The 26,371-nt window shown below is 43.9% G+C and overlaps 1 protein-coding gene and 1 long non-coding RNA gene across 2 annotated transcripts; one reads left to right on the top strand and one right to left on the bottom strand.

Annotated features, from left to right (window-relative positions):
* Window positions 1-813: 813 nt before the first annotated feature.
* LOC138664796 (eukaryotic translation initiation factor 6) lies at window positions 814-24,108 on the bottom strand. Its single transcript, XM_069751770.1, has 7 exons — window positions 23,622-24,108; window positions 23,409-23,540; window positions 19,780-19,865; window positions 17,931-18,106; window positions 16,833-17,009; window positions 2,374-2,555; window positions 814-1,030 (listed from the first exon to the last, which is right to left on the bottom strand). The coding sequence occupies exons 2-7, from the start codon at window positions 23,513-23,515 to the stop codon at window positions 1,021-1,023; spliced, it is 738 nt and encodes a 245-aa protein (XP_069607871.1). The 5' UTR covers window positions 23,516-23,540; window positions 23,622-24,108; the 3' UTR covers window positions 814-1,020.
* Window positions 10,893-13,778, top strand: LOC138664795 (uncharacterized). The gene is made up of 2 exons (XR_011318388.1): window positions 10,893-12,244; window positions 13,288-13,778. It is a non-coding gene; the product is annotated as an uncharacterized lncRNA (long non-coding RNA).
* Window positions 24,109-26,371: the final 2,263 nt, after the last annotated feature.

Genomic DNA, 26,371 nt, shown 5'->3' with positions numbered 1-26,371 from the left:
GGCATTATGAAGTCTGAAGACTACCAACAAATTTTGCAGCATAATGTAGGGCCCATTGTAAGAAAGCTGGGTCTCCCTCAGAGGTCATGGGTCTTCCAGCAGGACAATGACCCAAAACACACTTCAAAAAGCACTAGAAAATGGTTTGAGAGAAAGCACTGGAGACTTCTAAGGTGTCCAGCAATGAGTCCAGACCTGAATCCCATACAACACCTGTGGAGAGATCTAAAAATGGCAGTTTGTCAAAGAATGGTCTAAAATTCCAGCAGAGCATTGTAAGAAACTCATTGATGGTTACCGGAAGGGGTTGGTCGCAGTTATTTTGGCTAAAGGTTGTGCAACCAAGTAATAGGCTGAGGGTGCCAATACTTTTGTCTGGCCCATTTTTGGAGTTTTGTGTGAAATGATCAATGTTTTGCTTTTTGCTTCATTCTCTTTTGTTTTTTCATTTAAGACAAATTAAATGAAAATAATACCAAAGAATTTGTGTTTGTAATCATTTTCAGGAAGAAACTGAGTATTATCTGACAGAATTGCAGGGGTGTCAATACTTTTGGCCATGACTGTATATCACAAACTTGACTTTAAACCTCTAGGAGTATTCATTATTTTAACAATCCAAACATATACCTGATTGACTACGGGTTTACTGACCCCTAACATACAGCCTAATAAGAGGCTATCAGTTTGGGTTAGGAGACTTATCCCAGGTATTGCGGTACATATTAGGATTGTGGTACATATTCGGATTGTACAATATGCCCCTGTGAACCTGGCCTTAGTAGATTTTATGGGCAAATAGATCTTACAGTATTAGGTTTTAAAATTTTATTACATTTAAAGAGTGTAAGTGCAATATACAGTTGTTTGAATTTATTATTTTTTTCCTTTTAAATGCAGGTTGTACACAAACATCTGTTCCACTAATGCGCACATCATTTAGCAGGTGAAGCAGCAGCTTAAGTAATACAGTGCAGTGATCTTCTTAATGGCCAAGCAGCTGATCTCAGGATACTCTGGTTATGTAAGGCTAAAAGGAAGGAGAAAAGATTTAAAAAAAAAAGTCAATAAAAGTGCACACATACACAAAAAAAAAAACAGCACAGATCATATACGACTTGCCATCCCCATATTATGGATTTTGCATGGATCCATTACAATTCTTAACAGATGCAATGCAGCTGTCCATAATAGACATGCGGATGTAAAAAAACAAAAAAACAAAAACTAAACACACTTTCTGAAAGGCATTCAGACAACTTTGCATATGCTATTGTAAACCAGCCTAAGCTTGTAGTGCTATATACATCTTTCTTCCATACCAAAGTAGTTAGCACAACACTTTTGATCACTGAAGCGTTTTTTGGTGTTTTGTACATCAGTTTGGAGACACTTTTTTTGGACTGGCACTTGTTGGATGCTTTTATTTTTAATCTACATTGAGCAAGAAAAACATTAGCAGTTTTTGAAGCAAAAACGCTGGCGAAATGCTCAGTGACATGCTAGAAACTTTGAGCCTCCCCAATTACTTGCATTATAAAATATAGCCGAAAAAAAAACCGCCTGAAGAAAGTCAGCTGAATTCTTTTAACAGCTTAGTGTTTTGGAAACCTGAAGTGGTTAAAAGACTATCAAAAGAAAACCATATGAATAAACACGTTCTTACATGGTAATACATATATTCATTTTTTTGAGCCTTTAGTTAGTGCTTTTTCGGGTTGCTTTTACAGTAGAATCTACCACAAAAACAAAAAAACACACACACACACACACACACACACACAACTGTGTCTACATGCCCTTACATGGGGATTTTGTGGTTTTAAACATAATGTTTGAAATCAGGACACTTTTAGATGGAACTTTGAGGCAATGCCAGAAGTGGGTCTAGCCGGAAGCAGTGTAAGGCCTTATATTTTCCGTTCCTTCTGAATGTGCAAGAAGGGTACAAGCTGCACCCTAAAGAGTTTTTCACAGCTTTGTTGCAGAGCAAAAAAGCACACAACTGAAACACTGCTGTGATATGTACTCGACAATTAGGCCTGGGATACACACTGTGGTTTACAGCCAAAGATCGCCAGTTTCACTGCTATACTACAGCATAGTTTGAATGAAAGGGGGTCACTTTGCAACTCACAAGAGTCAAGCAAGTCACAAAAAGTTATAATCTGGATTTTTTCTAAGTTGAGTGACCTGGTACTTTGAGGTTCAAAATAGGACCCCCATTCACTAGCATTATGTGGTAATGCATTAGGAGCATACTGCAATATTTGGCCTTCTGACCTATGTCATGGCCAAAGTCGCCCTCTAGTTTCAGACTACAGGTTTCCTAGTGCTGTACACTAAAACAAAAGCTAGAAAACAGTATCATACCTGTCAATTAGAGAGTCTCTCATGTTTGTGGCAATGGTGCTTGGCTGAGCATCACTTAGCTTGAATACACTTTCTATGACTGACAGCTCTGTACTGGTCGTGTCCAGACCGCAGAAAGCACACCAGTCATTGACAACCATTCCTGCTGCAATCACTTCACTACCTCGATTGACTGTACCAGCCTGTCAAAAGACAATTAAAGTTAGTGTCAATTAGTGATTAGGATTTGACAGGATACATTTAACTGAATGCTCAAATTTCAAAATAAAATGTTTTAACGTTCTTTATACATACTGATTTTCACAACATGCTTTTTGAGGGTTATATTTTTGGTAATTCAATAATGAAATAAAGACAATGAAAATTATAATTTAGATTATTTATATAGTATCAGTATAAAAAAATAAAAATGGTGCCTTGTTTGTACACGCCAGAATATTCTAGATTAAACCATCTTAAAAAGTTGCTATATTTTGACGAAACATGGTGTTGTGCAAAAATTTTGCAACTTTACATATTCATGCTGCTAAAGTAGGGGGCATTTCGGCAGGAAGTGCATGTGGCAAAACTCGGCCATCTAATTGATGATCAGTTGTGGTATATAAGGTACTAGAGTAAGATTTCTGATGAGGCATGCCAGTTGTGAAATGTGCCCTGACTGATTAAGAGGCTTGCCCCCTAAGTGAACCAAGCGCCTCTTAAGCTATGTGCACACGATGCGTTTTTGCAGCTTTTTTTCCTCGCAGAAATGGTCCAAAAATGTAATGGAATCCTTATGCAAGCTTATTCAATGTCAATCCTGAAGTGTTCTGCACATGATCAGTAAATTTCCGTGCGTATTTGCAGTGCGTGTTTTTCTGCAGCATGCCAATTCTTTGTGCATTTCGGCAGCATTTCCGCACCCATTGACTTCAATTGAGTCAGTTAAATCCGCAGCAAAAACACAGGAATAAAAATGTTTGCAGATTTGCTGAGTTTGTGTTGCGTTTTACCATCTTCCTATGGTGTTTTCCACGCTGTCATGTGTGACAGCATGGAAAACAACTGCGCGGTGGTTCCTATCAGCGGTAACGCTACCGCCGGGGAGACAATCAGTTTTAAGACTGTCAGCGTGATCCCGTAGCTGTGACTGTCACCCTCAGTAACATTACCGCCAGTACTGTCGGTCACAGTGCTGCGGAATCATGCTGTCCGATGTCCGCGTGATCCTGCAGCAAAAAGCTGGCGTAGGCCGATGAGACTACTGCTTCTATCAGGCTATGTCTGCTGTCACTGATAACAGTGACAGCAGGTGCCGCTGATGGGATAGTATTATCATCTGCTGGCACCTGTGCTCACAGTTTAAGTAAAATTACATACATATTCCCATAAAAATAAAAAAATAAAAACACTCACCTTAACGCCTAATCCCCGATGCCCTTGCGTCCTAGAAATAATGTAAAATAATCCACCATATATTCCATGTGTGCCGTAGTCCACGTAATCCAGATTGTCCCACGGTGATATCACGTATAGAACAGTCACATCGGGAGATGTGACTGCTCTGCCCGGTGATACACTAACAGGAGGTAATTGCTCCCGCAGTGTATCACTGAGCTGCCGTGAGAGAGTTCACCGAAGTTCATCAGCCCGTCATCTCCGATGCTCTCACTTACAGCACCGCTGAGTGAGAACTTTCCCACGTGGCAGTGGTGCCGTAATCGAGATCACCGGAGCTGATCAGCTGATTAACTCCAGTTAACTCTCTCACTGCAGCTCAGTGCTATACACTGCGGAAGCAATTCCCTCCTGTCAGTGTATTGCCGGCTGTCTTTGAGAGCAGTCACATCACTGATGTGACTGCTCTCAAAGTGATCAGGATCATCGTGTGACATTATGTATCATCTTCTCTGCTATAATAAATGAAATGTGGATTACATCTGCGCTGCTGCGACAAATAATAGATCCAGATATACTGTTAGGGTGTTCGGGTGGTTTATTCAACGCGTTTCGAAGCTCAAAGGCTTCTTCTTCAGGAAGTTTCCACACAAAGATCTTCTCTGCTGACAGATGAGGAATATTTGTGGTTTATTTTATTTTTGTTACAGGAAACATTGGCTTCGGTGGATTAGGCGTTTGGCAATTATGGTCTAATTAAGATTCATTAAAGGAGTGTCATTATTTCAAATAAAGGACTTTATTCTGGGTCTCTGTTTTATACAATATCACTATGGGGTTATTAATAGATAGGTTTCTTATAGACACCTCTGTATTACTAGCCTGTGGGCTTGATGTCACCTGACAATACAAAGGTGACATCAACCCCACAAATATGAACCCCACTTGCCACAGCTACTGGGCAAGTGGGAAGAGTGAGGCTAAGCGCAAAATTTGGCGCATCTTATAGATGCATCTTTTCTGGGGTGGCTGAGAGCTGATTTTGGTCTGGGAGGGGCAAATATCCATGGCCCCTTCCTAGGCTACTAATATCAGCCCACAGCTGCCTGCATATCCTTTGCTGGTTATTATTTATAAGGGTACCCCACATCATTTTTTGGGGGGGTCCTCCATTTTAATAGCCAGCAAAGGCTAAGTATACAGCTGTGAGCTGATATTAATAGCTTTGGAAGCTCCATAGATATTACCCCTTCCCAAACTATAAACATCTGCCCCCAGCTGTCGGCTTTCCATCTGCTGGTTATTAAAATTGCGAGAGCGCACATTTTTTTTTCCATTTTTTTCTTTAAAATTAACAGTTGCTGTTTAGCTACAGCCTATGTACATTCATTCTGATAACACTCCTACATAGGCTGGTGACAATGTATGGGTAGGTTTGTGTGTGTTTACTTATCAGCTTAGTAATGAGGGTGTCCAGCTGACACCTTATGACTAGGCCTGGAACTACTTGTCAATGACAGCTGCTGCTCTAATCCCATTACCCTGATACCACACTGCATCAGCATGAAAACTTGGTGTTGAGCCAAGAAATACCAACTTTTTTTTTTTAATATCTTTATTTAGCTTAAAAAAAAAAAAAAGCCTTCATTGCTGTACAAAAAACGCATGCAAAAACGTGCGTTTTGCAGTAGCCTCTCTCCTGCCTAGAGATGCAGAAACCTTGCAGAAATTTCTGCAAGAAAATACTCAACGTGTGCACATAGGCTTACTCCACCACAACCCTTCATTAAGAGTAGAATGTACTATGCCAGGCTTCATAAGTTGCGGCCACAGAGCTGTATGATGACTCAAACCTAGTGTGTACCAGTGTATGAACACAAGTGCAAGAATTGTGCGAGATATTGATGAACGATTGGATAAGGTACTGAAATACTGTGATAAAACAACTCAGTTTATGAAATCTGATACGTCTGCCTAGATGTGCTTTGAAGAGCATGCCTTAACCCCTTCATGACCCAGCCTATTTTGACCTTAAAGACCTTGTCGTTTTTTGAAATTCTGACCAGTGTCCCTTTATGAGGTAAATAACTCAGGAACGCTTCAATGGATCCTAGCGGTTCTGAGATTGTTTTTTCGTGACATATTGGGCTTCATGTTAGTGGTAAATTTAAGTCAATAAATTCTGTGTTTAATTGTGATAAAAACGGAAATTTGGCGAAAATTTTGAAAATTTCGCAATTTTCACATTTTTAATTTTTATTCTGTTAAACCAGAGAGTTATGTGACACAAAATAGTTAATAAATAACATTTCCCACATGTATACTTTACATCAGCACAATTTTGGAAACAAAATTTTTTTTTGCTAGGAAGTTATAAGGGTTAAAATTTGACCAGCGATTTCTCATTTTTACAACGAAATTTACAAAACCATTTTTTTTTAGGGACCACCTCACATTTGAAGTCAGTTTGAGGGGTCTATATGGCTGAAAATACCCAAAAGTGACACCATTCTAAAAACTGCACCCCTCAAGGTGCACAAAACCACATTCAAGAAGTTTATTAACCCTTCAGGTGCTTCACAGCAGCAGGAGCAACATGGAAAGAAAAAATGAACATTTAACTTTTTACCCAATGGTAAAAGGAGAAACTGAACAACGAAAGTGGTTGTCCAATTTGTCCTGAGTACGCTGATACCTCATATGTGGGGGTAAACCACTGTTTGGGCGCACGGCAGGGCTTGGAAGGGAAGGAGCGCCATTTGACTTTTGGAATGAAAAATTGGCTGCACTCTTTAGCGGACACCATGTCACGTTTGGAGAGCCCCCGTGTGCCTAAAAATTGGAGCTCCCCCACAAGTGACCCCATTTTGGAAACTGGACCCCCCAAGGAACTTATCTAGATGCCTAGTGAGCACTTTAAACCCTCAGGTGTTTCACAAATTGATCCGTAAAAATGAAAAAGTACTTTTTTTTCACAAAAAAATTTCTTTTCGCCTCAATTTTTTCATTTTCACATGGGCAATAGGATAAAATGGATCCTAAAATTTGTTGAGCAATTTCTCCCGAGTACGCCGATACCTCATATGTGGGGGTAAACCAATGTTTGGGCACACGGCAGGGCTCGGAAGGGAAGGCGCGCCTTTTGACTTTTTGAATGGAAAATTAGCTCCAATTGTTAGCGGACACCATGTCGCGTTTGGAGAGCCCCTGTGTGCCTATGCATTGGAGCTCCCCCACAAGTGACCCCATTTTGGAAACTAGACCCCCCAAGGAACTTATCTAGATGCATACTGAGCACTTTAAACCCCCAGGTGCTTCACAGAAGTTTATAATGCAGAGCCATGAAAATAAAAAATAATTTTTCTTTTCTCAAAAATGATTTTTTAGCCTGGAATTTCCTATTTTGCCAATGGTAATAGGAGAAATTGGACCACAAATGTTGTTGTCCAGTTTGTCCTGAGTACGCAGATACCCCATATGTGGGGGGTAAACCACTGTTTGGGCGCACGGCAGGGCTCAGAAGGGAAGGCACGCCATTTGGCTTTTTAAATGGAAAATTAGCTCCAATCATTAGCGGACACCATGTCGCGTTTGGAGAGCCCCTGTGTGCCTAAACATTGGAGATCCCCCACAAATGACCCCATTTTGGAAACTAGACCCCCAAAGGAACTAATCTAGATGTGTGGTGAGCACTTTGAACCCTCAAGTGCTTCACAGAAGTTTATAACGCAGAGCCATGAAAATAAAAAAAAAAAAATTATTTTCTCAAAAATGATTTTTTAGCCCGCAATTTTTTATTTTCCCAAGGGTAACAGGAGAAATTTGACCCCAAAAGTTATTGTCCAGTTTCTCCTGAGTACGCTGATACCCCATATGTGGGGGTAAACTACTGTTTAGGCACATGCTGGGGCTCGGAAGAGAAGTAGTGACGTTTTGAAATGCAGACTTTGATGGAATGCTCTGCGGGCGTCACGTTGCGTTTGCAGAGCCCCTGATGTGGCTAAACAGTAGAAACCCCCCACAAGTGACCCCATTTTGGAAACTAGACCCCGAAAGGAACTTATCTAGATATGTGGTAAGCACTTTGAACCCCCAAGTGCTTCACAGACGTTTACAACGCAGAGCCGTGAAAATAAAAAATAATTTTTCTTTCCTCAAAAATTGTTTTAGCAAGCAATTTTTTATTTTCTCAAGGGTAACAGGAGAAATTGGACCCCAGTAATTGTTGCGCAGTTTGTCCTGAGTATGCTGGTACCCCATATGTGGGGGTAAACCACTGTTTGGACACACGTCGGGGCTCGGAAGTGAGGGAGCACCATTTGACTTTTTGAATACAAGATTGGCTGGAATCAATGGTGGCGCCATGTTGCGTTTGGAGACCCCCTGATGTGCCTAAACAGTGGAAACCCCTCAATTCTGACGCCAACACACCCCTAACCCTTATCCCAACTGTAGCCGTAACCCTAACCACAACCCTAATTGCAACCCAACCCTAAGGCTATGTGCCAACGTTGCGGATTCGTGTGAGATATTTCCGCACCATTTTTGAAAAATCCGCGGGTAAAAGGCACTGCGTTTTACCTGCGGATTTACCGCGGATTGCCAGGGTTTTTTGTGCGGATTTCACCTGTGGATTCCTATTGAGGAACAGGTGTAAAACGCTGCGGAATCCGCACAAAGAATTGACATGCTGCGGAAAATACAACGCAGCGTTTCCGCGTGGTATTTTCCGCACCATGGGCACAGCTGATTTGGTTTTCCATATGTTTACATGGTACTGTAAACGTGATGGAACACTGCTGCGGATCCGCAGCCAAATCCGCACCATGTGCACATAGCCTAATTCTAAAGGTATGTGCACACGCTGCGGAAAACACTGCGGATCCGCAGCAGTTTCCCATGAGTTTACAGTTCAATGTAAACCTATGGGAAACAAAAATCGCTGTACACATGCTGCAGAAAAACTGCACGGAAACGCAGCGGTTTACATTCCGCAGCATGTCACTTCTTTCTGCGGATTCCGCAGCGGTTTTACAACTGCTCCAATAGAAAATCGCAGTTGTAAAACCGCAGTGAAATGCGCAGAAAAACCGCGGTAAATCCACAGCGGTTTAGCACTGCGGATTTATCAAATCCTCTGCGGAAAAATCCGCAGAGGACCAGAATACGTGTGCACATCCCGAACCCTAACCCTACCCCTACCCCTAGTTCTTACCCCAACCTTAGTGGAAAAAAAAAATTTCTTTATTTTTTTTTTTTTAATTGTCCCTACCTATGGGGGTGACAAAGGGGGGGGGGTCATTTACCATTTTTTTTATTTTGATCACTGAGATATAATCTATCTCAGTGATCAAAATTCACTCTGGCAGATTCGGCAGGCGCACTGCACATGCGCCCGCCATTTTGGAAGATGGCGGCGCCCAGGAAAGAAGACGGACGGACCCCGGGAGGCTCGGTAAGTATAAGGGGGGGGGGGAGATCAGGGCACGGGGGCGTCGGAGCACGGGGGGGTGGATCGGAGCATGGGGGGGTGGATTGGAGCACGGGGTGGGGGAATCGCTGTGCGGGGGGTGTGATTGGAGCACGGGGGGAGCGGACAGGAGGACGGGGGAGCGGAGCACAGGACGGAGGGGAGCGGAGCACAGATCGGAGGGCTGGGGGGGCGATCGGTGCACATAAGTGTTTCCAGCCATGTCCGATGATATTGCAGCATCGGCCATGGCTGGATTGCAATATTTCACCAGTTTTTTAGGTGAAATATTACAAATCGCTCTGATTGGCAGTTTCACTTTCAACAGCCAATCAGAGCGATCGTAGCCACGGGGGGGTGAAGCCACCCCCCCTGGGCTAAACTACCACTCCCCCTGTCCCTGCAGATCGGGTGAAATGGGAGTTAACCCTTTCACCCGATCTGCAGGGACGCGATCATTCTGTGACACAGCATATGCGTCACAGGTCGGATTGGCACCGACTTTCATGACGCATACGCTGTGTCACAGGTCGGGAAGGGGTTAAAAGAAGTTGTCCACTTGCAGATAGATATGAACCTTGGAGTCTCTCTTTAAATACTTTGCGTTTCCAAATGTGCTTGTGAGCGGCGCTATCGTTGTCTGCTCATCCCCATGACGTGACCCCCCAGCTGCAGCTGCCAGTGATGTCACATCAACTTTCGGAACTAGAAGCCAACCCGGCATCACTGAGGCAGGTCCCAGTCTCCCCGAATGACTGGGCTGTGTGCAGAGCTTCACCGCACATCATAGCCCAGCATCGCGCGGGCTCTCCAGCACTGCTTTCATTAACAGAGCCCAAGAAAAAAGCAAAAAGAAACTTTGTAAGAGATAAATCCACTTATCACGCTCCAAAACTGCTTAAAGGGGGTTGTCACGTCTAAAACGATGCATTCACCGGGAGAATTCATACGTCTGCATTCACACAGTGACTGCAAACTTTTCATTAAAAAAAAAAAAAAAAAAAAAAATCAGTCTTTGAGAGATCACATTATATATTTGATCTATAAACCTACAGGGAGAAGCTCAAGAAAAACCTAAACCAAAACCACAAAAAAAAAAAAAAAAAAAAACTGCCGAGACTCCCAGCTCAGAGTAAAAACTTGCCAAATTGCAGAATACAAATGACAGATAGTTTTACTCCTTATGTACACATACACAAGGACTTCCAGAAATCCTGGAACATTACCTGAAAGTGTAATTACACTTAAAAGGAACGTGCGAGGAGGATTGTGCAAAGTGACCTACAGACAGTTATGTAGAATAAATTACTTGGCACTCAAGAGAAATTCTTTGCAAGGTAAAACGTGAATAGTTCATTTATTAGGTGCATCCAGTTCCATATAAATTGAACGTTTTCGGTCTAATCAAAAGACCTTCATCAGAAAAGGTTATAAAGTACTGTAATACATGTGTGGAAAAACACAAAGGAAAACATTTTTTAGAAAATGATGCACAGAGAAATATATAGTAAAAAACAGATATGGTACACATTGCTCAATGGAGAAATGATAACTAAACAGACATCACATGTTACACGAAGAGCAGACAACAGCGGCGGTCTAAATGGATCCGACCTGGTGCTCCGTGAGTGGTGAGCTTCGTGGTGGAGATGCTAAAGGCTGTAAATGTGTAGGAAGGATAATGCAAGAGAAAAGAGGGCAAGGAGACACATCACGTCCAACTGAAAAACCGAGCGAGTGGATAGCGAATAGGCCATCCCTAAAGGATACAGGAAGTGCGGTAACCTCTATGACTAGTGGTTGACGGACTAAGGTGCACAGTGAGATGCCTGAAATATAAAACATGAACATGTAAATAATACATAATTGTCATTGTGCAGGAATAGTGCAACATGTATGGGCACACAACCCCGTAGGGAGAAGAGAGCATAAGAATGAGTAGAGGGCAAGAGAACGGACCCTGCAGTGTGACCACCTACAACCTGCAAGAATGAATAGAGAAATAGCCCAGAGTAGTAAAAGCATATACTAGAAAATTATATTATAGCTACCTGGATGATTAGGGCAATCTGATAGGGCCCATAAGGTGCCAGCAACAGAGCAGGCCTAGGGGAGGGAGGGCGCCTAGGAGGAACAAGGAGAGATAGAGGAACACCTAGCCAAAAGTTGTCTATACCAAGGTAAACCCCTATAGAGTACTAGTCACCATCCCCTTTGTCTCTACCTTTCATCCCTTTTCGAGCCTGGTACAATCTACCATTAGGAGACATTGGAATATCTTATCCAAAAGTTACCCGACAGTTCCAGAATTTAAAGCTCCATTCCTACCATGTTTTAAGCGTGCTAGAAACCTTAAGGACAGGCTGGTCAAGGCAGATATTGGCTCAGGTTCAGTGGTCCCAAAACAAACTTTTCTTCACACCCAGAAACGTGGTACTTTCCCCTGCCTCAATTGTCTACAGTGTAGTAATGTACAAAAGGGCTCCTCTGTGTTTCACCCACAAACTGGTAAGGCCATTCCCATAAAAGGTTTCTATACCTGCGAGTCCACATTCGTGGTATATCTCATCAAATGCCCATGCGGCCTAGCCTATGTAGGCGAGACCACGCAAGCAGTAAGGGAAAGAGTGGCCCAACACAAATCCACCATCCGATGCAACAAGACACATCTTCCCCTCCCACACCATTTTGCCATAAAAAATCACGGTATTGCCCAACTCCGGTTTCAGGTTTTAGAACAGGTGGATATCCCTAGAAGAGGACAAAACCGTACCAGAATGCTTCAAAGAAGGGAAGCTTATTGGATTTATACGCTCCAGACCTTAGAACCAAAGGGATTAAATAGAGATTACGATATTTCAGCTTTTTTGTAATTCCTGGTTTTGTAGTCTATGTAAAGTGAGCACAACCAGGGAATGTGTTGATCGCATTTGTTTATGTCATGTTTTTAATTTTCTGTTTTACCTCTTTTCACAGAACCGCTAGTCACGTCCTGCGCACCGAGCACTGGCCCCACCCCATATGGTACAGTATCCACACTCAATGCCATTCTAGATATAGAGCATTAGTCTGGTCTCTATATCACCTGCGTGTGACCACCTTTGAGGTCTGTTCTAGACCTTCCCTCCTTTCTCTGTATTAGGTCATTTACCTCTTTATTTTGCATATACCCTGTTTGAGTTCTCCTCGTCCAGCCTCCCTTGCCCTCTCTAATTTCCCTGCGTTTGTTCTCCCTTGTAGTTTCGCCCTTCCCCCCTCTCTCCCCTCGCTGTATAGGGCCGCCTCTGGCTTTCTTTTTTAGCCTCCGGCACTCATTCTCTTGGCGCAAGCGCCCTTCAGCTCCCTTCCGTCCTTGTCTCTCTGCGCACGCGCCGCCGACCCGGTCACGTGTCTGCTATGACGCTACGGGTCAGGTGATTGCCTGGCGGCGCGCACATAAACCCGGAAGTGCCACCAGCCAGACACCAGCCCTGGGAGTCTCACAGCCTTCGCTACACGGCGCCGGGGTCCTCCGGCTTTACAGGTACTCTCTGCCCCATTATACAGTGACGCTCGCCCTCTCTCGGCACTCCGCCTCGGCCTAGAGACTTAGTCACTCATTATATTTTCTTTTCAACAGCGCGTCTGCTCCTGCGATTTGCTCGCCCCCCACAGCGCTCGCCTTATATACCCTCTGCCTTACAGGTAATGGTGACTAGTACTCTATAGGGGTTTACCTTGGTATAGACAACTTTTGGCTAGGTGTTCCTCTATCTCTCCTTGTTCCTCCTAGGCGCCCTCCCTCCCCTAGGCCTGCTCTGTTGCTGGCACCTTATGGGCCCTATCAGATTGCCCTAATCATCCAGGTAGCTATAATATAATTTTCTAGTATATGCTTTTACTACTCTGGGCTATTTCTCTATTCATTCTTGCAGGTTGTAGGTGGTCACACTGCAGGGTCCGTTCTCTTGCCCTCTACTCATTCTTATGCTCTCTTCTCCCTACGGGGTTGTGTGCCCATACATGTTGCACTATTCCTGCACAATGACAATTATGTATTATTTACATGTTCATGTTTTATATTTCAGGCATCTCACTGTGCACCTTAGTCCGTCAACCACTAGTCATAGAGGTTACCGCACTTCCTGTATCCTTTAGGGATGGCCTATTCGCTATCCACTCGCTCGGTTTTTCAGTTGGACGTGATGTGTCTCCTTGCCCTCTTTTCTCTTGCATTATCCTTCCTACACATTTACAGCCTTTAGCATCTCCACCACGAAGCTCACCACTCACGGAGCACCAGGTCGGATCCATTTAGACCGCCGCTGTTGTCTGCTCTTCGTGTAACATGTGATGTCTGTTTAGTTATCATTTCTCCATTGAGCAATGTGTACCATATCTGTTTTTTACTATATATTTCTCTGTGCATCATTTTCTAAAAAATGTTTTCCTTTGTGTTTTTCCACACATGTATTACAGTACTTTATAACCTTTTCTGATGAAGGTCTTTTGATTAGACCGAAAACGTTCAATTTATATGGAACTGGATGCACCTAATAAATGAACTATTCACGTTTTACCTTGCAAAGAATTTCTCTTGAGTGCCAAGTAATTTATTCTACATGACTGACGGGTTGGATACCTAACTTGTGCACCTCCTACAAACCTTGAGTGCCGTGGTTTCTATCATTACGTGACCTACAGACAGTGTCAGGTTGGGATAGAGATTATAGGATAAAGATTGCTCTATTCTGAAAAGAAAATAAAACCCTTCTGCAGGCAGACGCCAGCCTGTGTAGTTGCAGCTATTGGTGATCCAATGGCTGCTACTGAGCAGGCGTCGGCAGTGCCACCTTTGTAGAGAACAAACAAAAAAATTCTCTCCTCCAAAGGAAAAAAAAAAAGATTAAGAAACCACCACAAGACAGATTTCATCAGCCAAGGTATTTTTAATCAGTGTAAAGGAGCCGACCTGACACTGTAGGTTACTGTGCACAATCCTGCTGACAAGGAAAACAGTCATGTCACAAACCGCTATAAACTTTTACATATGGTGTTAATCTGCAGGTTAATAGCATTCTAACGCTGTGCAGCCCCAGCACTGAAAGACTGGATACTGGGAGGAAAAACTTAATTCCTCTCGGCAGCCTCAAGCTTTCAGTCATAGTGGTGCTGCCGGCACAGCTACAGTCACCGCTCAGTACACAGTGAGCGACCGCTGTAACTGAGCTGCCAGCACTGACTTGCAGTGGATCTGTGCAGAGTCAGCCATCAGTCAGTGGCGAGGAATGGTTAGAGCCGCTGCTCACTATGTTCTGACTAAAGACTGCAGCAGAGCTGGCCACGCCTGTATGACTGACAGCTGGAGTAATAAAGTTCATGTCCTCATGGTAGCCAGTCTTTCAGTGCGGCATTACAATGCTATTAACTTGCAGATAAGCACCATAGAATTACGGTAGGTTATTAGCGTTTGGGAACATGGCAGGTTCCCTTTAACAGGGAATAGGTCATCAGGTTTTTGCCACCTAAAATGACATAAGCATGACATGGGGACAGAGACCCCAATTCCAGTGACATGTTACTTGCTAGGCTGCTTGCTGTACTTTTCATAATCTCCTGCTGGTAAAACAGGGAAAACTAGTAAACCTCATGCCAAGTAGTCCTCCATATTCATAAGCTGTGTATAACCCCGCCCCACCACGGACTGGCAGCTTTCTGTACACTGTGCATAGGCAGAAATCTGCCAATAATGTGTGGCTGGGGTTATAATGAACTCATAACTGGTACATCAGTAGCAGATAAAACTACAGCAAGAAATCCAGTAAATGACTCCGCTGGAACAAGGGTCTCTGTTAGTGATAAGTGTACTAGGAAATAGCGTTCTCAAAGTATCGTGGGTGCTTGAGTAATATGTTCCAAGTCCCCGCAGCTCCACGATTTGCGGCTGTTAGCCAATCCCCGTATGTGCTGTGGCTGTTCAATTATTGTCTAATAATGCAGCCACGGAGCCTCAAATATGCTGCTCTCAGATGGGGGTAGCAAAATCCTGGCAAGACTCCCTTTAAATATATATGGCAATTTACCATTAACCCCTTCATGACCAGGGGATTTTTCGTTTTTCCGTGTTCGTTTTTCGCTCCCCTCCTTCCCAGAGCCATAACTTTTTTATTTTTCCGTCAATTTGGCCATGTGAGGGCTTATTTTTTGCGGGACGAGTTGTACTTTTGAACGACATCATTGGTTTTAGCATGTCGTGTACTAGAAAACGGGAAAAAAATTCCAAGTGCGGTGAAATTGCAAAAAAAGTGCAATCCCACACTTGTTTTTTGTTTGGCTTTTTTGCTAGGTTCACTAAATGCTAAAACTGACCTGCCATTATGATTCTCCAGGTCATTACGAGTTCATAGACACCAAACATGACTAGGTTATTTTTTATCTAAGTGGTGAAAAAAAATTCCAAACTTTGCTAAAAAAAAAAAAAAAATTGCGCCATTTTCCGATACTCGTAGCGTCTCCATTTTTCGTGATCTGGGGTCGGTTGAGGGCTTATTTTTTGCGTGCCGAGATGACGTTTTTAATGATAGCATTTCGGTGCAGATACGTTCTTTTGATCGCCCGTTATTGCATTTTAATGCAATGTCGCGGCGACCAAAAAAACGTAATTCTGGCGTTTCGAATTTTTTTCCCGCTACGCTGTTTAGCGATCAGGTTAATACTTTTTTTTAATTGATAGATCGGGCGATTCTGAGCGCGGCGATACCAAATATGCGTAGATTTGATATTTTTTTTATTGATTTATTTCGATTGGGGTGAAAGGGGGGTGATTTAAACTTTTATGTTTTTTTTATTTTTTTCACATTTTTTTAAACTTTTTTTTTTTTACTTTTGCCATGCTTCAATAGCCTCCATGAGAGGCTAGCAGGCATAGCACGATCGGCTCTGCTACATAGCAGCGATCTGCTGATCGCTGCTATGTAGCAGAATTGCACGTGTGCTGTGAGCGCCGACCACAGGGTGGCGCTCACAGCGACGGGCAATCAGTAACCATAGAGGTCTCAAGGACCTCTATGGTTACCATTCACAAGCATCGCCGACCCCCGATCATGTGACGGGGTCGGCGATGACGTCATTTCCGGCCGCCCGGCCGGAAGCGGTAGTTAAATGCCGCTGTCTGCGTTTGACAGCGGCATTTAACTAGTTAATAGGTGCGGGCAGATCGCGATTCTGCCCGCGCCTATTACGGGCACATGTCAGCTGTTCAAAACAGCTGACATGTCCCGGCTTTGGTGCGGACTCACCGCGGAGCCCTGCATCAAAGCAGGGGAGCCGGCATCGGACGGTATAGTACGTCCGATGCCGGTAAGGGGTTAAAGTAACAAGCACATTTACTTTGGAAAAGCAAACTTGAGGGAAAAGAACTAAAGTCCCAGGCTGTGGAATCTGAATGCCAAATTTGACTACCATTTTTTTCCCCACATACCCTTATCTATATGTTCAAAATTACTAAACTTTCCAAAATTCCCCAGTAGGTAGCGCTAAACGGGTTGCACTAACGCAATATGAACCTAGCCTAAGAAGCAAGCTTTTATATAGCGTTTTGAAGTAGCATTCATTCTTATCTTATTTTACTTACCACTAAGGGGACTTGGAGTAATGATGACAACTCATCCTGGTCTTCTATTGATGTTTTGGGATGAACCAAACCCCCCTGATTACTAAAGGCACAGTAACTGCCAACAAGAACTTGCTCAGCAACTGTCTGCCTGAAAACCTCTACTTTCAGAACGTCTGCTAGTATCTCCTCTGTCTCCTGAAACACAAAAAGAAAATAAAGAGCAGGGATTATAGAAAGTACATTATTCTATGTTATCCTTGTGTCTTGTCTTACATTTTACAGAAGGGAAGAAGAATTTGATGGATCAATGATGAACCATTTGTAACAAAACATTAGGTTAGGGCCAAACAGCGTGATCGGCCACAGTAGGCGACAACTTTCCCACTGCAATGACCAAATTACATACTAATTTGTAGAAAAATTGTGCAGCAATTGACCCACCATGGTTGGCCAGCGCTTTGGCCACCCTATCCATCAGGTCAGTTGTTTTTTTTTTGTCACCAATTTTGTCACCAATAGCAGGCAGTATATGATCACTTCTATGAAACGTGCCTCACTGGTAAGGCCAACCTTACAGTTTGGGGAGCACCACTGTTATCGCTGGCCACAATGAGTGGAGGCGACAGCAACAGTAAAACAGACCGGAATAATTCCAGAATAGGTGTGTGTGTGGAAATACGAAACTGGAGGAGACTTGAAAAGGCAAGTATAGGGTTCTTTTGTTGGTTTAAAAAAAGATTCCTCTTAAAGAGATATTCTCTGTTTTGGACAGTACAGATAGAGAACGGTCTACTGCTTGGGACTAGGAAACGGCATCATCAGATTCATGCTGTGCAATAGCAGCCGATAAGTCTCACTGCAAGATACTTTGAAAAGCCATCCTGGGACTAGGTGTCTCATGTAAGACATATCCCCGGTGGCTTGTCCTTGTTCTTTGCCTGGCAGGGAGACACGTTAGCCACTGGTGCTGGGCAGGGAGAAGATTGCACGGACATGCCTTGGGTCTAGACAGCGTAGACACAGTGCCTGTCCGGCTTATCAAAGGCAACATGCCTAAAGACCAAGAGAATTTAAAGAAATGTTTACAGTAGATATTAAAAAACAAACAGCACATACCCGGTCAAGATCGGGGTGTACAAGGGCTACGTAGTCATTACAAGCCATCACATTCCCCAAAGCGGAAAGTCTCTCCTCAACCCTCTGGATTCGTACAGAGTCCGGTAAGCTGTTTCTGATGTGCTGGAGTTCTTGATCTGTTGTGTTGTTTGGGACTAGAAGGCCATTTCGGTTTCCTACATAAAATGTGAACACAAATTCAAAGCTAAAAAAGAAAAGAAATAACCTATAGACTATTTAATGTTTAGGTCATATCTTTATGCTCCTTACAAGCAGCTCAAAGAAATTTCAGACAAATATGGTGTTACAGTGAGGGTTTTTATCAGAATTTGCCTTCCATTTTCCATAAATACTTTGTTAAAGGGGTCGAGAAGAAAAGTCTGCAGTCACTTTATGCCGAATCATTAAAGTGTGCAATGTGCACATTGTCATGATTACCCTGTACTCCCCATGCGAGTGCATGGTTACGTGACTGCATGTATATGATATGTACTCGCAGCCACATAGCAATTAGATTTTTCTGCACTTCTCTCAATAGGACACAGAAAGAAAGGGATAAGAGTCTAGTCAGCATGATGTGCCCGCAAACACACAGATCGCATACATGCAGTCACTCGACCACCCACTTACATGAGGAAATACAGAGAAATCATGACAGTGTCTGCATCGCACACTGTCACAATTCAGCAGTCTGTTGTCACACGGTTAAGGTACCGTCACACTGAACGATATCGCTAGCGATCCGTGACGTTGCAGCGTCCTGGCTAGCGATATCGTTCAGTTTGACAGGCAGCAGCGATCTGGATCCTGCTGTGCCATCGTTGGTCGGTGCAGAAAGTCCAGAACTTTATTTCGTCGCTGGACTCCCTGCAGACATCGCTGAATCGGCGTGTGTGACGCCGATTCAGCGATGTCTTCACTGGTAACCAGGGTAAACATCGGGTTACTAAGCGCAGGGCCACGCTTAGTAACCCGATGTTTACCCTGGTTACCAGCGTAAAAGTAAAAAAAAAACAAACACTACATACTTACCTTCCGCTGTCTGTCCCCCAGCGCTGTGCTTCTCTGCACTGTGAGCGCCGGCCGGAAAGCAGAGCACAGCGATGACATCACCACTGTGCTTTCCGGCTGGCGATAACAGTCAGTGCAGAAAAGCACAGCGCCGGGGGACAGACAGCGGAAGGTAAGTATGTAGTGTTTTTTTTTTTTTACTTTTACGCTGGTAACCAGGGTAAACATCGGGTTACTAAGCGCGGCCCTGCGCTTAGTAACCCGATGTTTACCCTGGTTACCAGGGGACCGGCATCGTTGGTCGCTGGAGAGCTGTCTGTGTGACAGCTCTCCAGCGACCAAACAGAGATGCTGCAGCGATCAGGATTGTTGTCTGGATCGCTGCAGCGTCGCTAAATGTGACGGTACCTTTACTGCAGACCTTTCTTTTTAACTTGGAAAACCTCTTTAAACAGATGTAGTCTTTTCTGGAACTAATACGGTTTGCATATCCTTTGGATAAGGCTTCTATATCAGATCATTCGGGGGTCATCAATGTTACACACCTAGAAACCCCCTTTAGGATTTATACAGGCTGCAGCCAAACAGCAGTGTGACCTGTTGGCATTTAGTCGGCACATACAGATCAATTGCGTGGTGGATTATCTGAACATCTGCAAGTGTCATAGGCTTGATTGATGTCTGATGCCTATCCACCTGGACAATGTAAAGCATTTTGGGGGCAGTGTGAACTGTAGTCTGCAACATTACAAGAGGGATCACAAAACAAACATTTTAAAACTAACATCTCTTTATAGAAACTGCTGTATGCCATGTCATGGTTGTGATCTGTACACACCTACACACATCCTTCCAATAATTCTGCATCCAGCTATTGACGCATGCACCACTGGTATGGTCTCGGAGAGCTCTCCTTCAAATACACTGCAAGAAAAATTAAAGCAGGATTGTTTGTGCAGTATAGAACATTAACATGAATTAAATCTAAATCCTGGTAATATGTATTCTTCTCAGTTATGTATTTTTCAAAAACTTTCCTGTCCTACGGAGAAGCCTGCATGTGGCCCCCAGACATAGGTATAAGCGAAACGCGCATCAGAGTACTGGGCAGTGTTGGTTCTTCTGTGCATGATTGCACATGGTGGGTGTAGGGGTGTGACTGATATCTTCACTATGCGGACGGTAATGCAGGGGGTCTGCTGACTACCTAGGTGAAAACTAAGTGATTTATTTATGTAGCATTGGCTGTTCATATAGGTTTACAAGGACTCTATGTTATAGCCATACCCATGTTATTAATTCTAGTTTGATTGACCATTTATGGTCAATCACGCGGTTTTTAATCTTGCCACACTGCATATTTTTAGGGCTTTATTTATGGTTTTTATCTTCTGCAATTGTGTTTTTAGTGTATGTTCATAAAGTATAATAAATTTTGTCATAAAGACTAATATAATTTATATTATATTTGGTGGTAATTATAGGACCAAATGCTGTTTCTGGGCCCCTATGATAATTGAACTGAATTATTTTGATTATAGGCTTAGTTTTCCAGTTTTGGCTAGTATCAAAAAGAAAGTACGGTAGCTTTATTTGAAGCATGACACCAAAAAGTCCAAAAAACCCATGCTTAAAAAAAAAAAAACGCACACAAACGCAATGAAAAGAAATAATCAAGTAACCCAATTTAAACATTAGGTGCAGAGATTCTACATCATCAAAACGCTCATTGGGGGGGGGACGTAGCCTGAAGGGGTTGTCCAGTACATTTATACTAATGACCTGTTCCAATGATAAACATTATTAGTTGGGGCCCAGCACCCTACCGATCAGCTGTAATCACCTGCAGTGGCCGAATGCAGTGCACGGCGCACACCACCAATGCTCCATACGCAGTTTAGTAGCCATTGCCTAATCTCACAGATTAGCTCCTGATGAAAAGAATAAGCTGATATATGCATAGCCCTGTAGGAGCCACTAAACAGTATGTAAAAATGCGATTCAGCTCCTATGCAATGTTTTTGTCAGACTGCCGGACATTATAGCTGCTAATCAGTGTGGGTGTCGAGAGCCCACCAGCTGTCTGATATTGCTAAACTATTACAATCATAGGTCAATAGTATAAAGGTACTGAACCTCCCCTTGACAAAGTGACAAGGTAAGAACCAGCCACTAGGAGAATGGTCCCCACTAGTGATGAGCAATCCCTGCACGTGTCGCGGCTGCCGAACTGTAATGTAATAATTACCATTTATCTATTACAAGTTCTGTGGCGGTGTCCGCCCCACACTGCCTGTATGTACAAGATGCAGTCACCAGTGACGTTTTCTCCTAAGGTTCTGCTCAAACATGTCAGAGCCTTTCCCAATATATACCTCAGACTGCAGTTTCTACCATATATTATGGGCCACTATACGGCAACGTATCATGTTAAAGGGAACCTGTCACCAGAAAAATGCTATTAACCTGCAGATATGGGGTTAATCTGCAGGTTAATGGCATTACTAACCTACCCGGTGCCCAAACTTACCCGAACAATGCATAGAGAAAATTAACTTTATTGCCCCCAGCAGCGTTCCAGGTTCCGTCACCGCTCCAAGTATACAGAGCGGCAGATGTAACCACGCACCGGGACCTAAGTGACACTGACTCCACATTGGCGCCGGCAACATGGTTACAGATGCCGCTCTGTATATTCAGCGCAGTGACTGAACCCGGAGAATGGCGCTGGGGTGGTTTTTTTCTTTTTTTACACAAACGTTGAATTTTTCTTCATTACATAAATAAGAAAGAACATATACATGTTTGGTATTTGCGAACTTGTAATGGCCTGGAGAATCATAATGGCAGGTCAGGTTTAGCATTTAGTACAACTAAACGGTTGGTGAAACGGTAGACAACTCTGCATTGCCCAGAAAGCACAGAGAAGCGCAGGGAGAGGAGACATGGGGTGTCCGGGAAACTTCCCAACTCTTTCAGGAGGTATCACTGTTTACCAAGCATATCTTCCATATATTGTGAGGCAGTAAGTACGGCCAATGGAGATCTCTGCATGTGTGAGGTCATGTCTTGTGGATAGGGCCCACACCGGGGAAACCGGGACCTGCTGTGTCCGCTGCATAGAGCCCAGCTGCCAGCTACGTTCTACAGACAGCACCAACCTACATGCAGCTACCTGACCAGGCACTGATCACAGCCAGCCTCTCAGGCTGTGTGCACACGTTCAGGATTTTTCACGATAAAGCCGCAAAAAAAAAAAAGAGCATACATTAAGCATCCTATTATTAGAATGCAATTCGCATTTTTTTGTGCTCATGTTGCTTTTTTTTCCGCAGCGGAATCGCATTCTGGAAAAAAACGCAGCATGTTCATTCTTTGTGGGGAATCATGGGGATTCCGCACACATAGGAATGCATTGATCCGCTTACTTTCCGCATGTGGCTATGCCCACTATGTGGGAAGTAAGCGGATCATGTGCGGTTGGTACCCAGGGTGGAGGAGAGGAGACTCCTTCAGGCCTGGGAACCATATAATTGTTTAAAAAAAAAAAAAAAGAATTGAAATAAAAAAAAATCATGATATTCTCACCTTCCAGCGCCCCCGCTCCTCGCGATGCTTCCGTTCCCAGTGATGCTTTGTGGCAATGACCTGTGATGGCGTGCGGTCTCGCGTCATGCTACGTCATATGGGGTCATTGCCGCTAGGCATTACTGGAAGCGCAAGCATCGTGAGGAGCTGGAAGGTGAGAATATCATGATTTTTTTTATTATTTTTAACATTACAGTATATCTTTTTACTATTGACACTGCAGAGGCAGCATCAATAGTAAATAGTTGGTCACACTTGTCAAACACTGTGTTTGACAATTGTGACCAACCTGTCAAGTTTTCCAAGCGATGCTACAGATCGCGGGGAAAACGCTAGCATTCTGTAAGCTAATAACGCTTGTAAAACGCTAGTGTTTAGCGGGAAAACGCATGCCAATTCCGCATGTGATGTACCCACGGCAGGAGATGCGGAATTGGCGCGGAGATTCTGCAATGTGTGCACTTACAAGAACGTAATAGCAACCGTCTATCAATTAACAATATTCAATATAGAACCAAATGTGTGCACTTAGCCTTAATTATCTCGCTGACATTTAAGAGGTTGGAAATTGGGGCCAATGGTATGGCGATGGCAGCCGGAGCCTGGCAGAGAAAGCAGGGCACAACATTCAGCAGCCCCATTATCACCTGGATGAAGGGTCTCCATCCCACTGATCTATAAGCGACCACCTGTCCTGTGGTGGGATGTCACCAGACCCCCGTGTTAGCTTAGTAGACCCTGATACTTCAGCAGCGGTCCTAATCACACGTGGGCCCCTCATAGCTCAGACCTGTGGCCGCCATAACACGTGACCGCCGTGTGACGTCAGCGGGCTGTATAAACCCCCCGTACAACAAGTGAGGGAGCTACGTCACCCACCTGTAGAAGTTCTCGGACCCTCCTATGGCCACCAGACAATACGTGTTCGTCAGCTTCGCGAAACAGCCGATCTCATTGTTGTTCTCAAAGGAGGCGCGGACCGCCATGACCGCCGAGCACAGGACGTCCTCACTGCAAACACAGAACACACGCTGACTCCATACCCCGGCCGCACGGCGCCGTCAGCCTTTATCAGCGGTTACACCGTCTTACCTCGCTCCGCTAACGATCACTCCACCAACTTCCCGTCCCCAGCAAACACGTGGCGGCCGGGGCTACTGAGGTTCCACTTCCGGGATGTCAGGAGCGCAACCAATAGAAAGCGGCCGTCAGAGTGACGCGGAGGCTGGCGGCGCCATCTTTACTGTGGCTGTTTCCAGTAGCGCCATCCTGTAGCTGCCGGTACGTTGCTGCCCATGGGCATTCTGGCAGCTTTCTATTCCACAACGTTATCTCCTGCTTCTGCAGTGACATTACGGCAGTGTATATTTACATATAATGTAGGGCTGCCATCTTTACTGCCAAACAAGAAATCCTAGCAGAGGAAAAGGGGAGTGTGTGAATTTACAGACGTCTTTTTACGCCCCTGCCGGTCTAGGTGACAGCCATCTTGTCACTGTGGGTTCACGGATGCATTGCCGCTTCGTTTCTGGGCCTGATGGAGAACTACTCCTTCATAGCTGACATTTGGCACTGTCCCACCAGGGGGCAGTACTCTATATAGTGGGCGCCCTCCAGTGCTGCGGCTCCGCTCCCCTTTTACCCAATGGAAACTGAGCTGCAGTACCTGAAAACGGCCACTGTGCAGTGAACAGCGCTGTGGAGCTCCAGCTTTGTTACTTGCCGGGCACCAGGCAAGAGATCGAGGGGTCCAACCGATCAGATATTGATCACCTAGTCTAGGGATCTCGTCCCAGAAAACTCATTTACATGTAATCATCCTGATTATTGGCAGCAAAAATTGAATAGTGGCTTCCCGTATGAATTACTGAGAAGACAAGAAAAATATTTAGAATTGAGAGTCCTCAGTGGTTGATATTGAGAGTCCTCAGTGGTTGATATTGAGAGTCCTCAGTGGTTGATATTGAGAGTCCTCAGTGGTTGATATTGAGAGTCCTCAGTGGTTGATACCTGTTAATGGCTAACTGAAAAGATGGTAACAAATTGCGAGCTTTCAAGACTACTCAGGTCTCTTCATGAGGCACAGACTAATACAACAGCTGAAGAATCAGATATTTATACACAACACAGCACAGAACTGTCATTATGGGAGAGGAGAGTGATAAACAGTTGTGTCCATAAATATTGGAAGAGTTCCTAGATAAGGAGTGAATGTTTTGTTGTCCTCTGATTGGGGTCTGGTTCTGTGTTATGATGCCCCCCACAAGGTCTGAAGTGCAAATTCCTTAATTGATGTTAAAAAGACATAAATCCATGCGACACATTCATTCCTGTGCGTGTCAAAGGTCGTCATAAATTTATATTCCCAGATTCTCCTGTCTCTGAGATTTGAAGTTACCTTTCAATAGAAGTAATTTCAGGTCCATGGTGCTATGATCAGGCATACAAAAATGTTTGGTCACAGGTAGATCCATTATTTTTTCTCTTACTGTGTGGCGGTGAGAATTTATCCTTGTTCTCTTTCCTGTGTGAGAAGACAGGTAAAGCGAGGTACATTTGTGCCCAGAGTCCAGCGTGTAAGCTCCCAAGGTATGTGGTCACAGTCGAGATGAATGCTAAGCATCCGTCCATCATATTGACCCACTTTAAGTCAGGAGGCTGAAGTTGGTTTCTTATTCGTCAGTTTCTTTATCGGCAATTTTTTTGTTTCAGTATTTTATAGGTTTAACAACAAAAAAATAAGCATCACAATAATAACATACAATGCAGCGTGGTGCCCTGATGTGAGTACACTTAAAAACAGCTACAAAACTTATAAAAATGGGCATCAAAGTGGGCACCGAAGGGCGTTAAACAAAGGGTTAAATTACTTTGGGCCACTGATCTCACACTATCAATATACGTATAGTGATGCCCTGCAACAAACCCAGGTCCCTCTAACCTGGCCCAAATGGGTTCTGGGCATCAGAATTGGCATCAAAGTGGGCAAACAGCCAATTTTCACAGATTTCAATAAGTAACTGATGTTTTTAAAGGGTTAAATGACTTTAGGCCACTGATCTCACAGTGCAGACATATAGAAAGGGGAGCCCCACATCAAAACCAGGTCTCTTCAGCCTGGTCTAAATGGGTTTTGGGCATCAGAACTTTCATCAAAGTGGGCAAACAGCCCATTTTCTCAGATTTGAATAAGTAAATGATGTTTTTAAGGGGTTAAATGACTTTGGGCCACTAATCTCACACTAAGAAAACACAGATAGTGATGCTCCACATCAAAACCAGGTCCCTCTAACCTGACCCACATGGGCTCTGCGCATCAGAACTGGCATCAAAGTGGGCAAACAACCTATTTTCACACATTTGAATAAGTAACTGATGTTTTTAAGGGGCTAAATGACTTTGGGCCACTGATCTCACACTAATACACAGATAGTGATGGCCTGCATCAAACCCAGGTCCTTCCAGCCTGGCCCAAATGGGTTCTTGGCATCAAAGTGGGCATGCAGCCCATTTTCTCAGATTTGAATAAGTAACTGATGTTTCTAAGGGGTTAAATTATTATTATTATTATTTATTTATATAGCACCATTAATTCCATGGTGCTGTACATGAGAAGGGGTTACATCAAAATAAAAATATCACTTACAGTAAACAAAACTAAGAATGACAGACTGGTACAGAAGGAAGAGGACCCTGCCCTCGCGGGCTTACATTCTACAGGATTATGGGGAAGGAGACAGTAGGTCGAGGGTTGCAGTAGCTCCAATGGTGTTGAGGTGGCTGTGTGGTCTTTACAAGCTGTAAGCTTCCTTGAAGAGGTGGGTTTTCAGGTTTCTTTTGAA

The sequence above is a fragment of the Ranitomeya imitator genome, chromosome 2 (genome assembly GCF_032444005.1).
Source record: "Ranitomeya imitator isolate aRanImi1 chromosome 2, aRanImi1.pri, whole genome shotgun sequence".
Lineage (NCBI taxonomy): Eukaryota > Metazoa > Chordata > Amphibia > Anura > Dendrobatidae > Ranitomeya > Ranitomeya imitator.
This window is presented reverse-complemented; position numbering and strand designations above follow the sequence as displayed.

What these genes read in the sequence shown, in the direction of transcription:
- LOC138664796 (XM_069751770.1), bottom strand. Translation starts at nt 23,515, where the DNA reads ATGGCGGTCCGCGCCTCCTTTGAGAACAACAATGAGATCGGCTGTTTC. An exon ending in TACACCCCGATCTTGACCGG is followed by an intron (nt 17,010 to 17,930) that starts GTATGTGCTGTT and finishes TTTGTGTTTCAG; the next exon opens with GAGACAGAGGAGATACTAGC. An exon ending in TACTCCAAGTCCCCTTAGTG is followed by an intron (nt 2,556 to 16,832) that starts GTAAGTAAAATA and finishes GTCTTTTGACAG; the next exon opens with GCTGGTACAGTCAATCGAGG.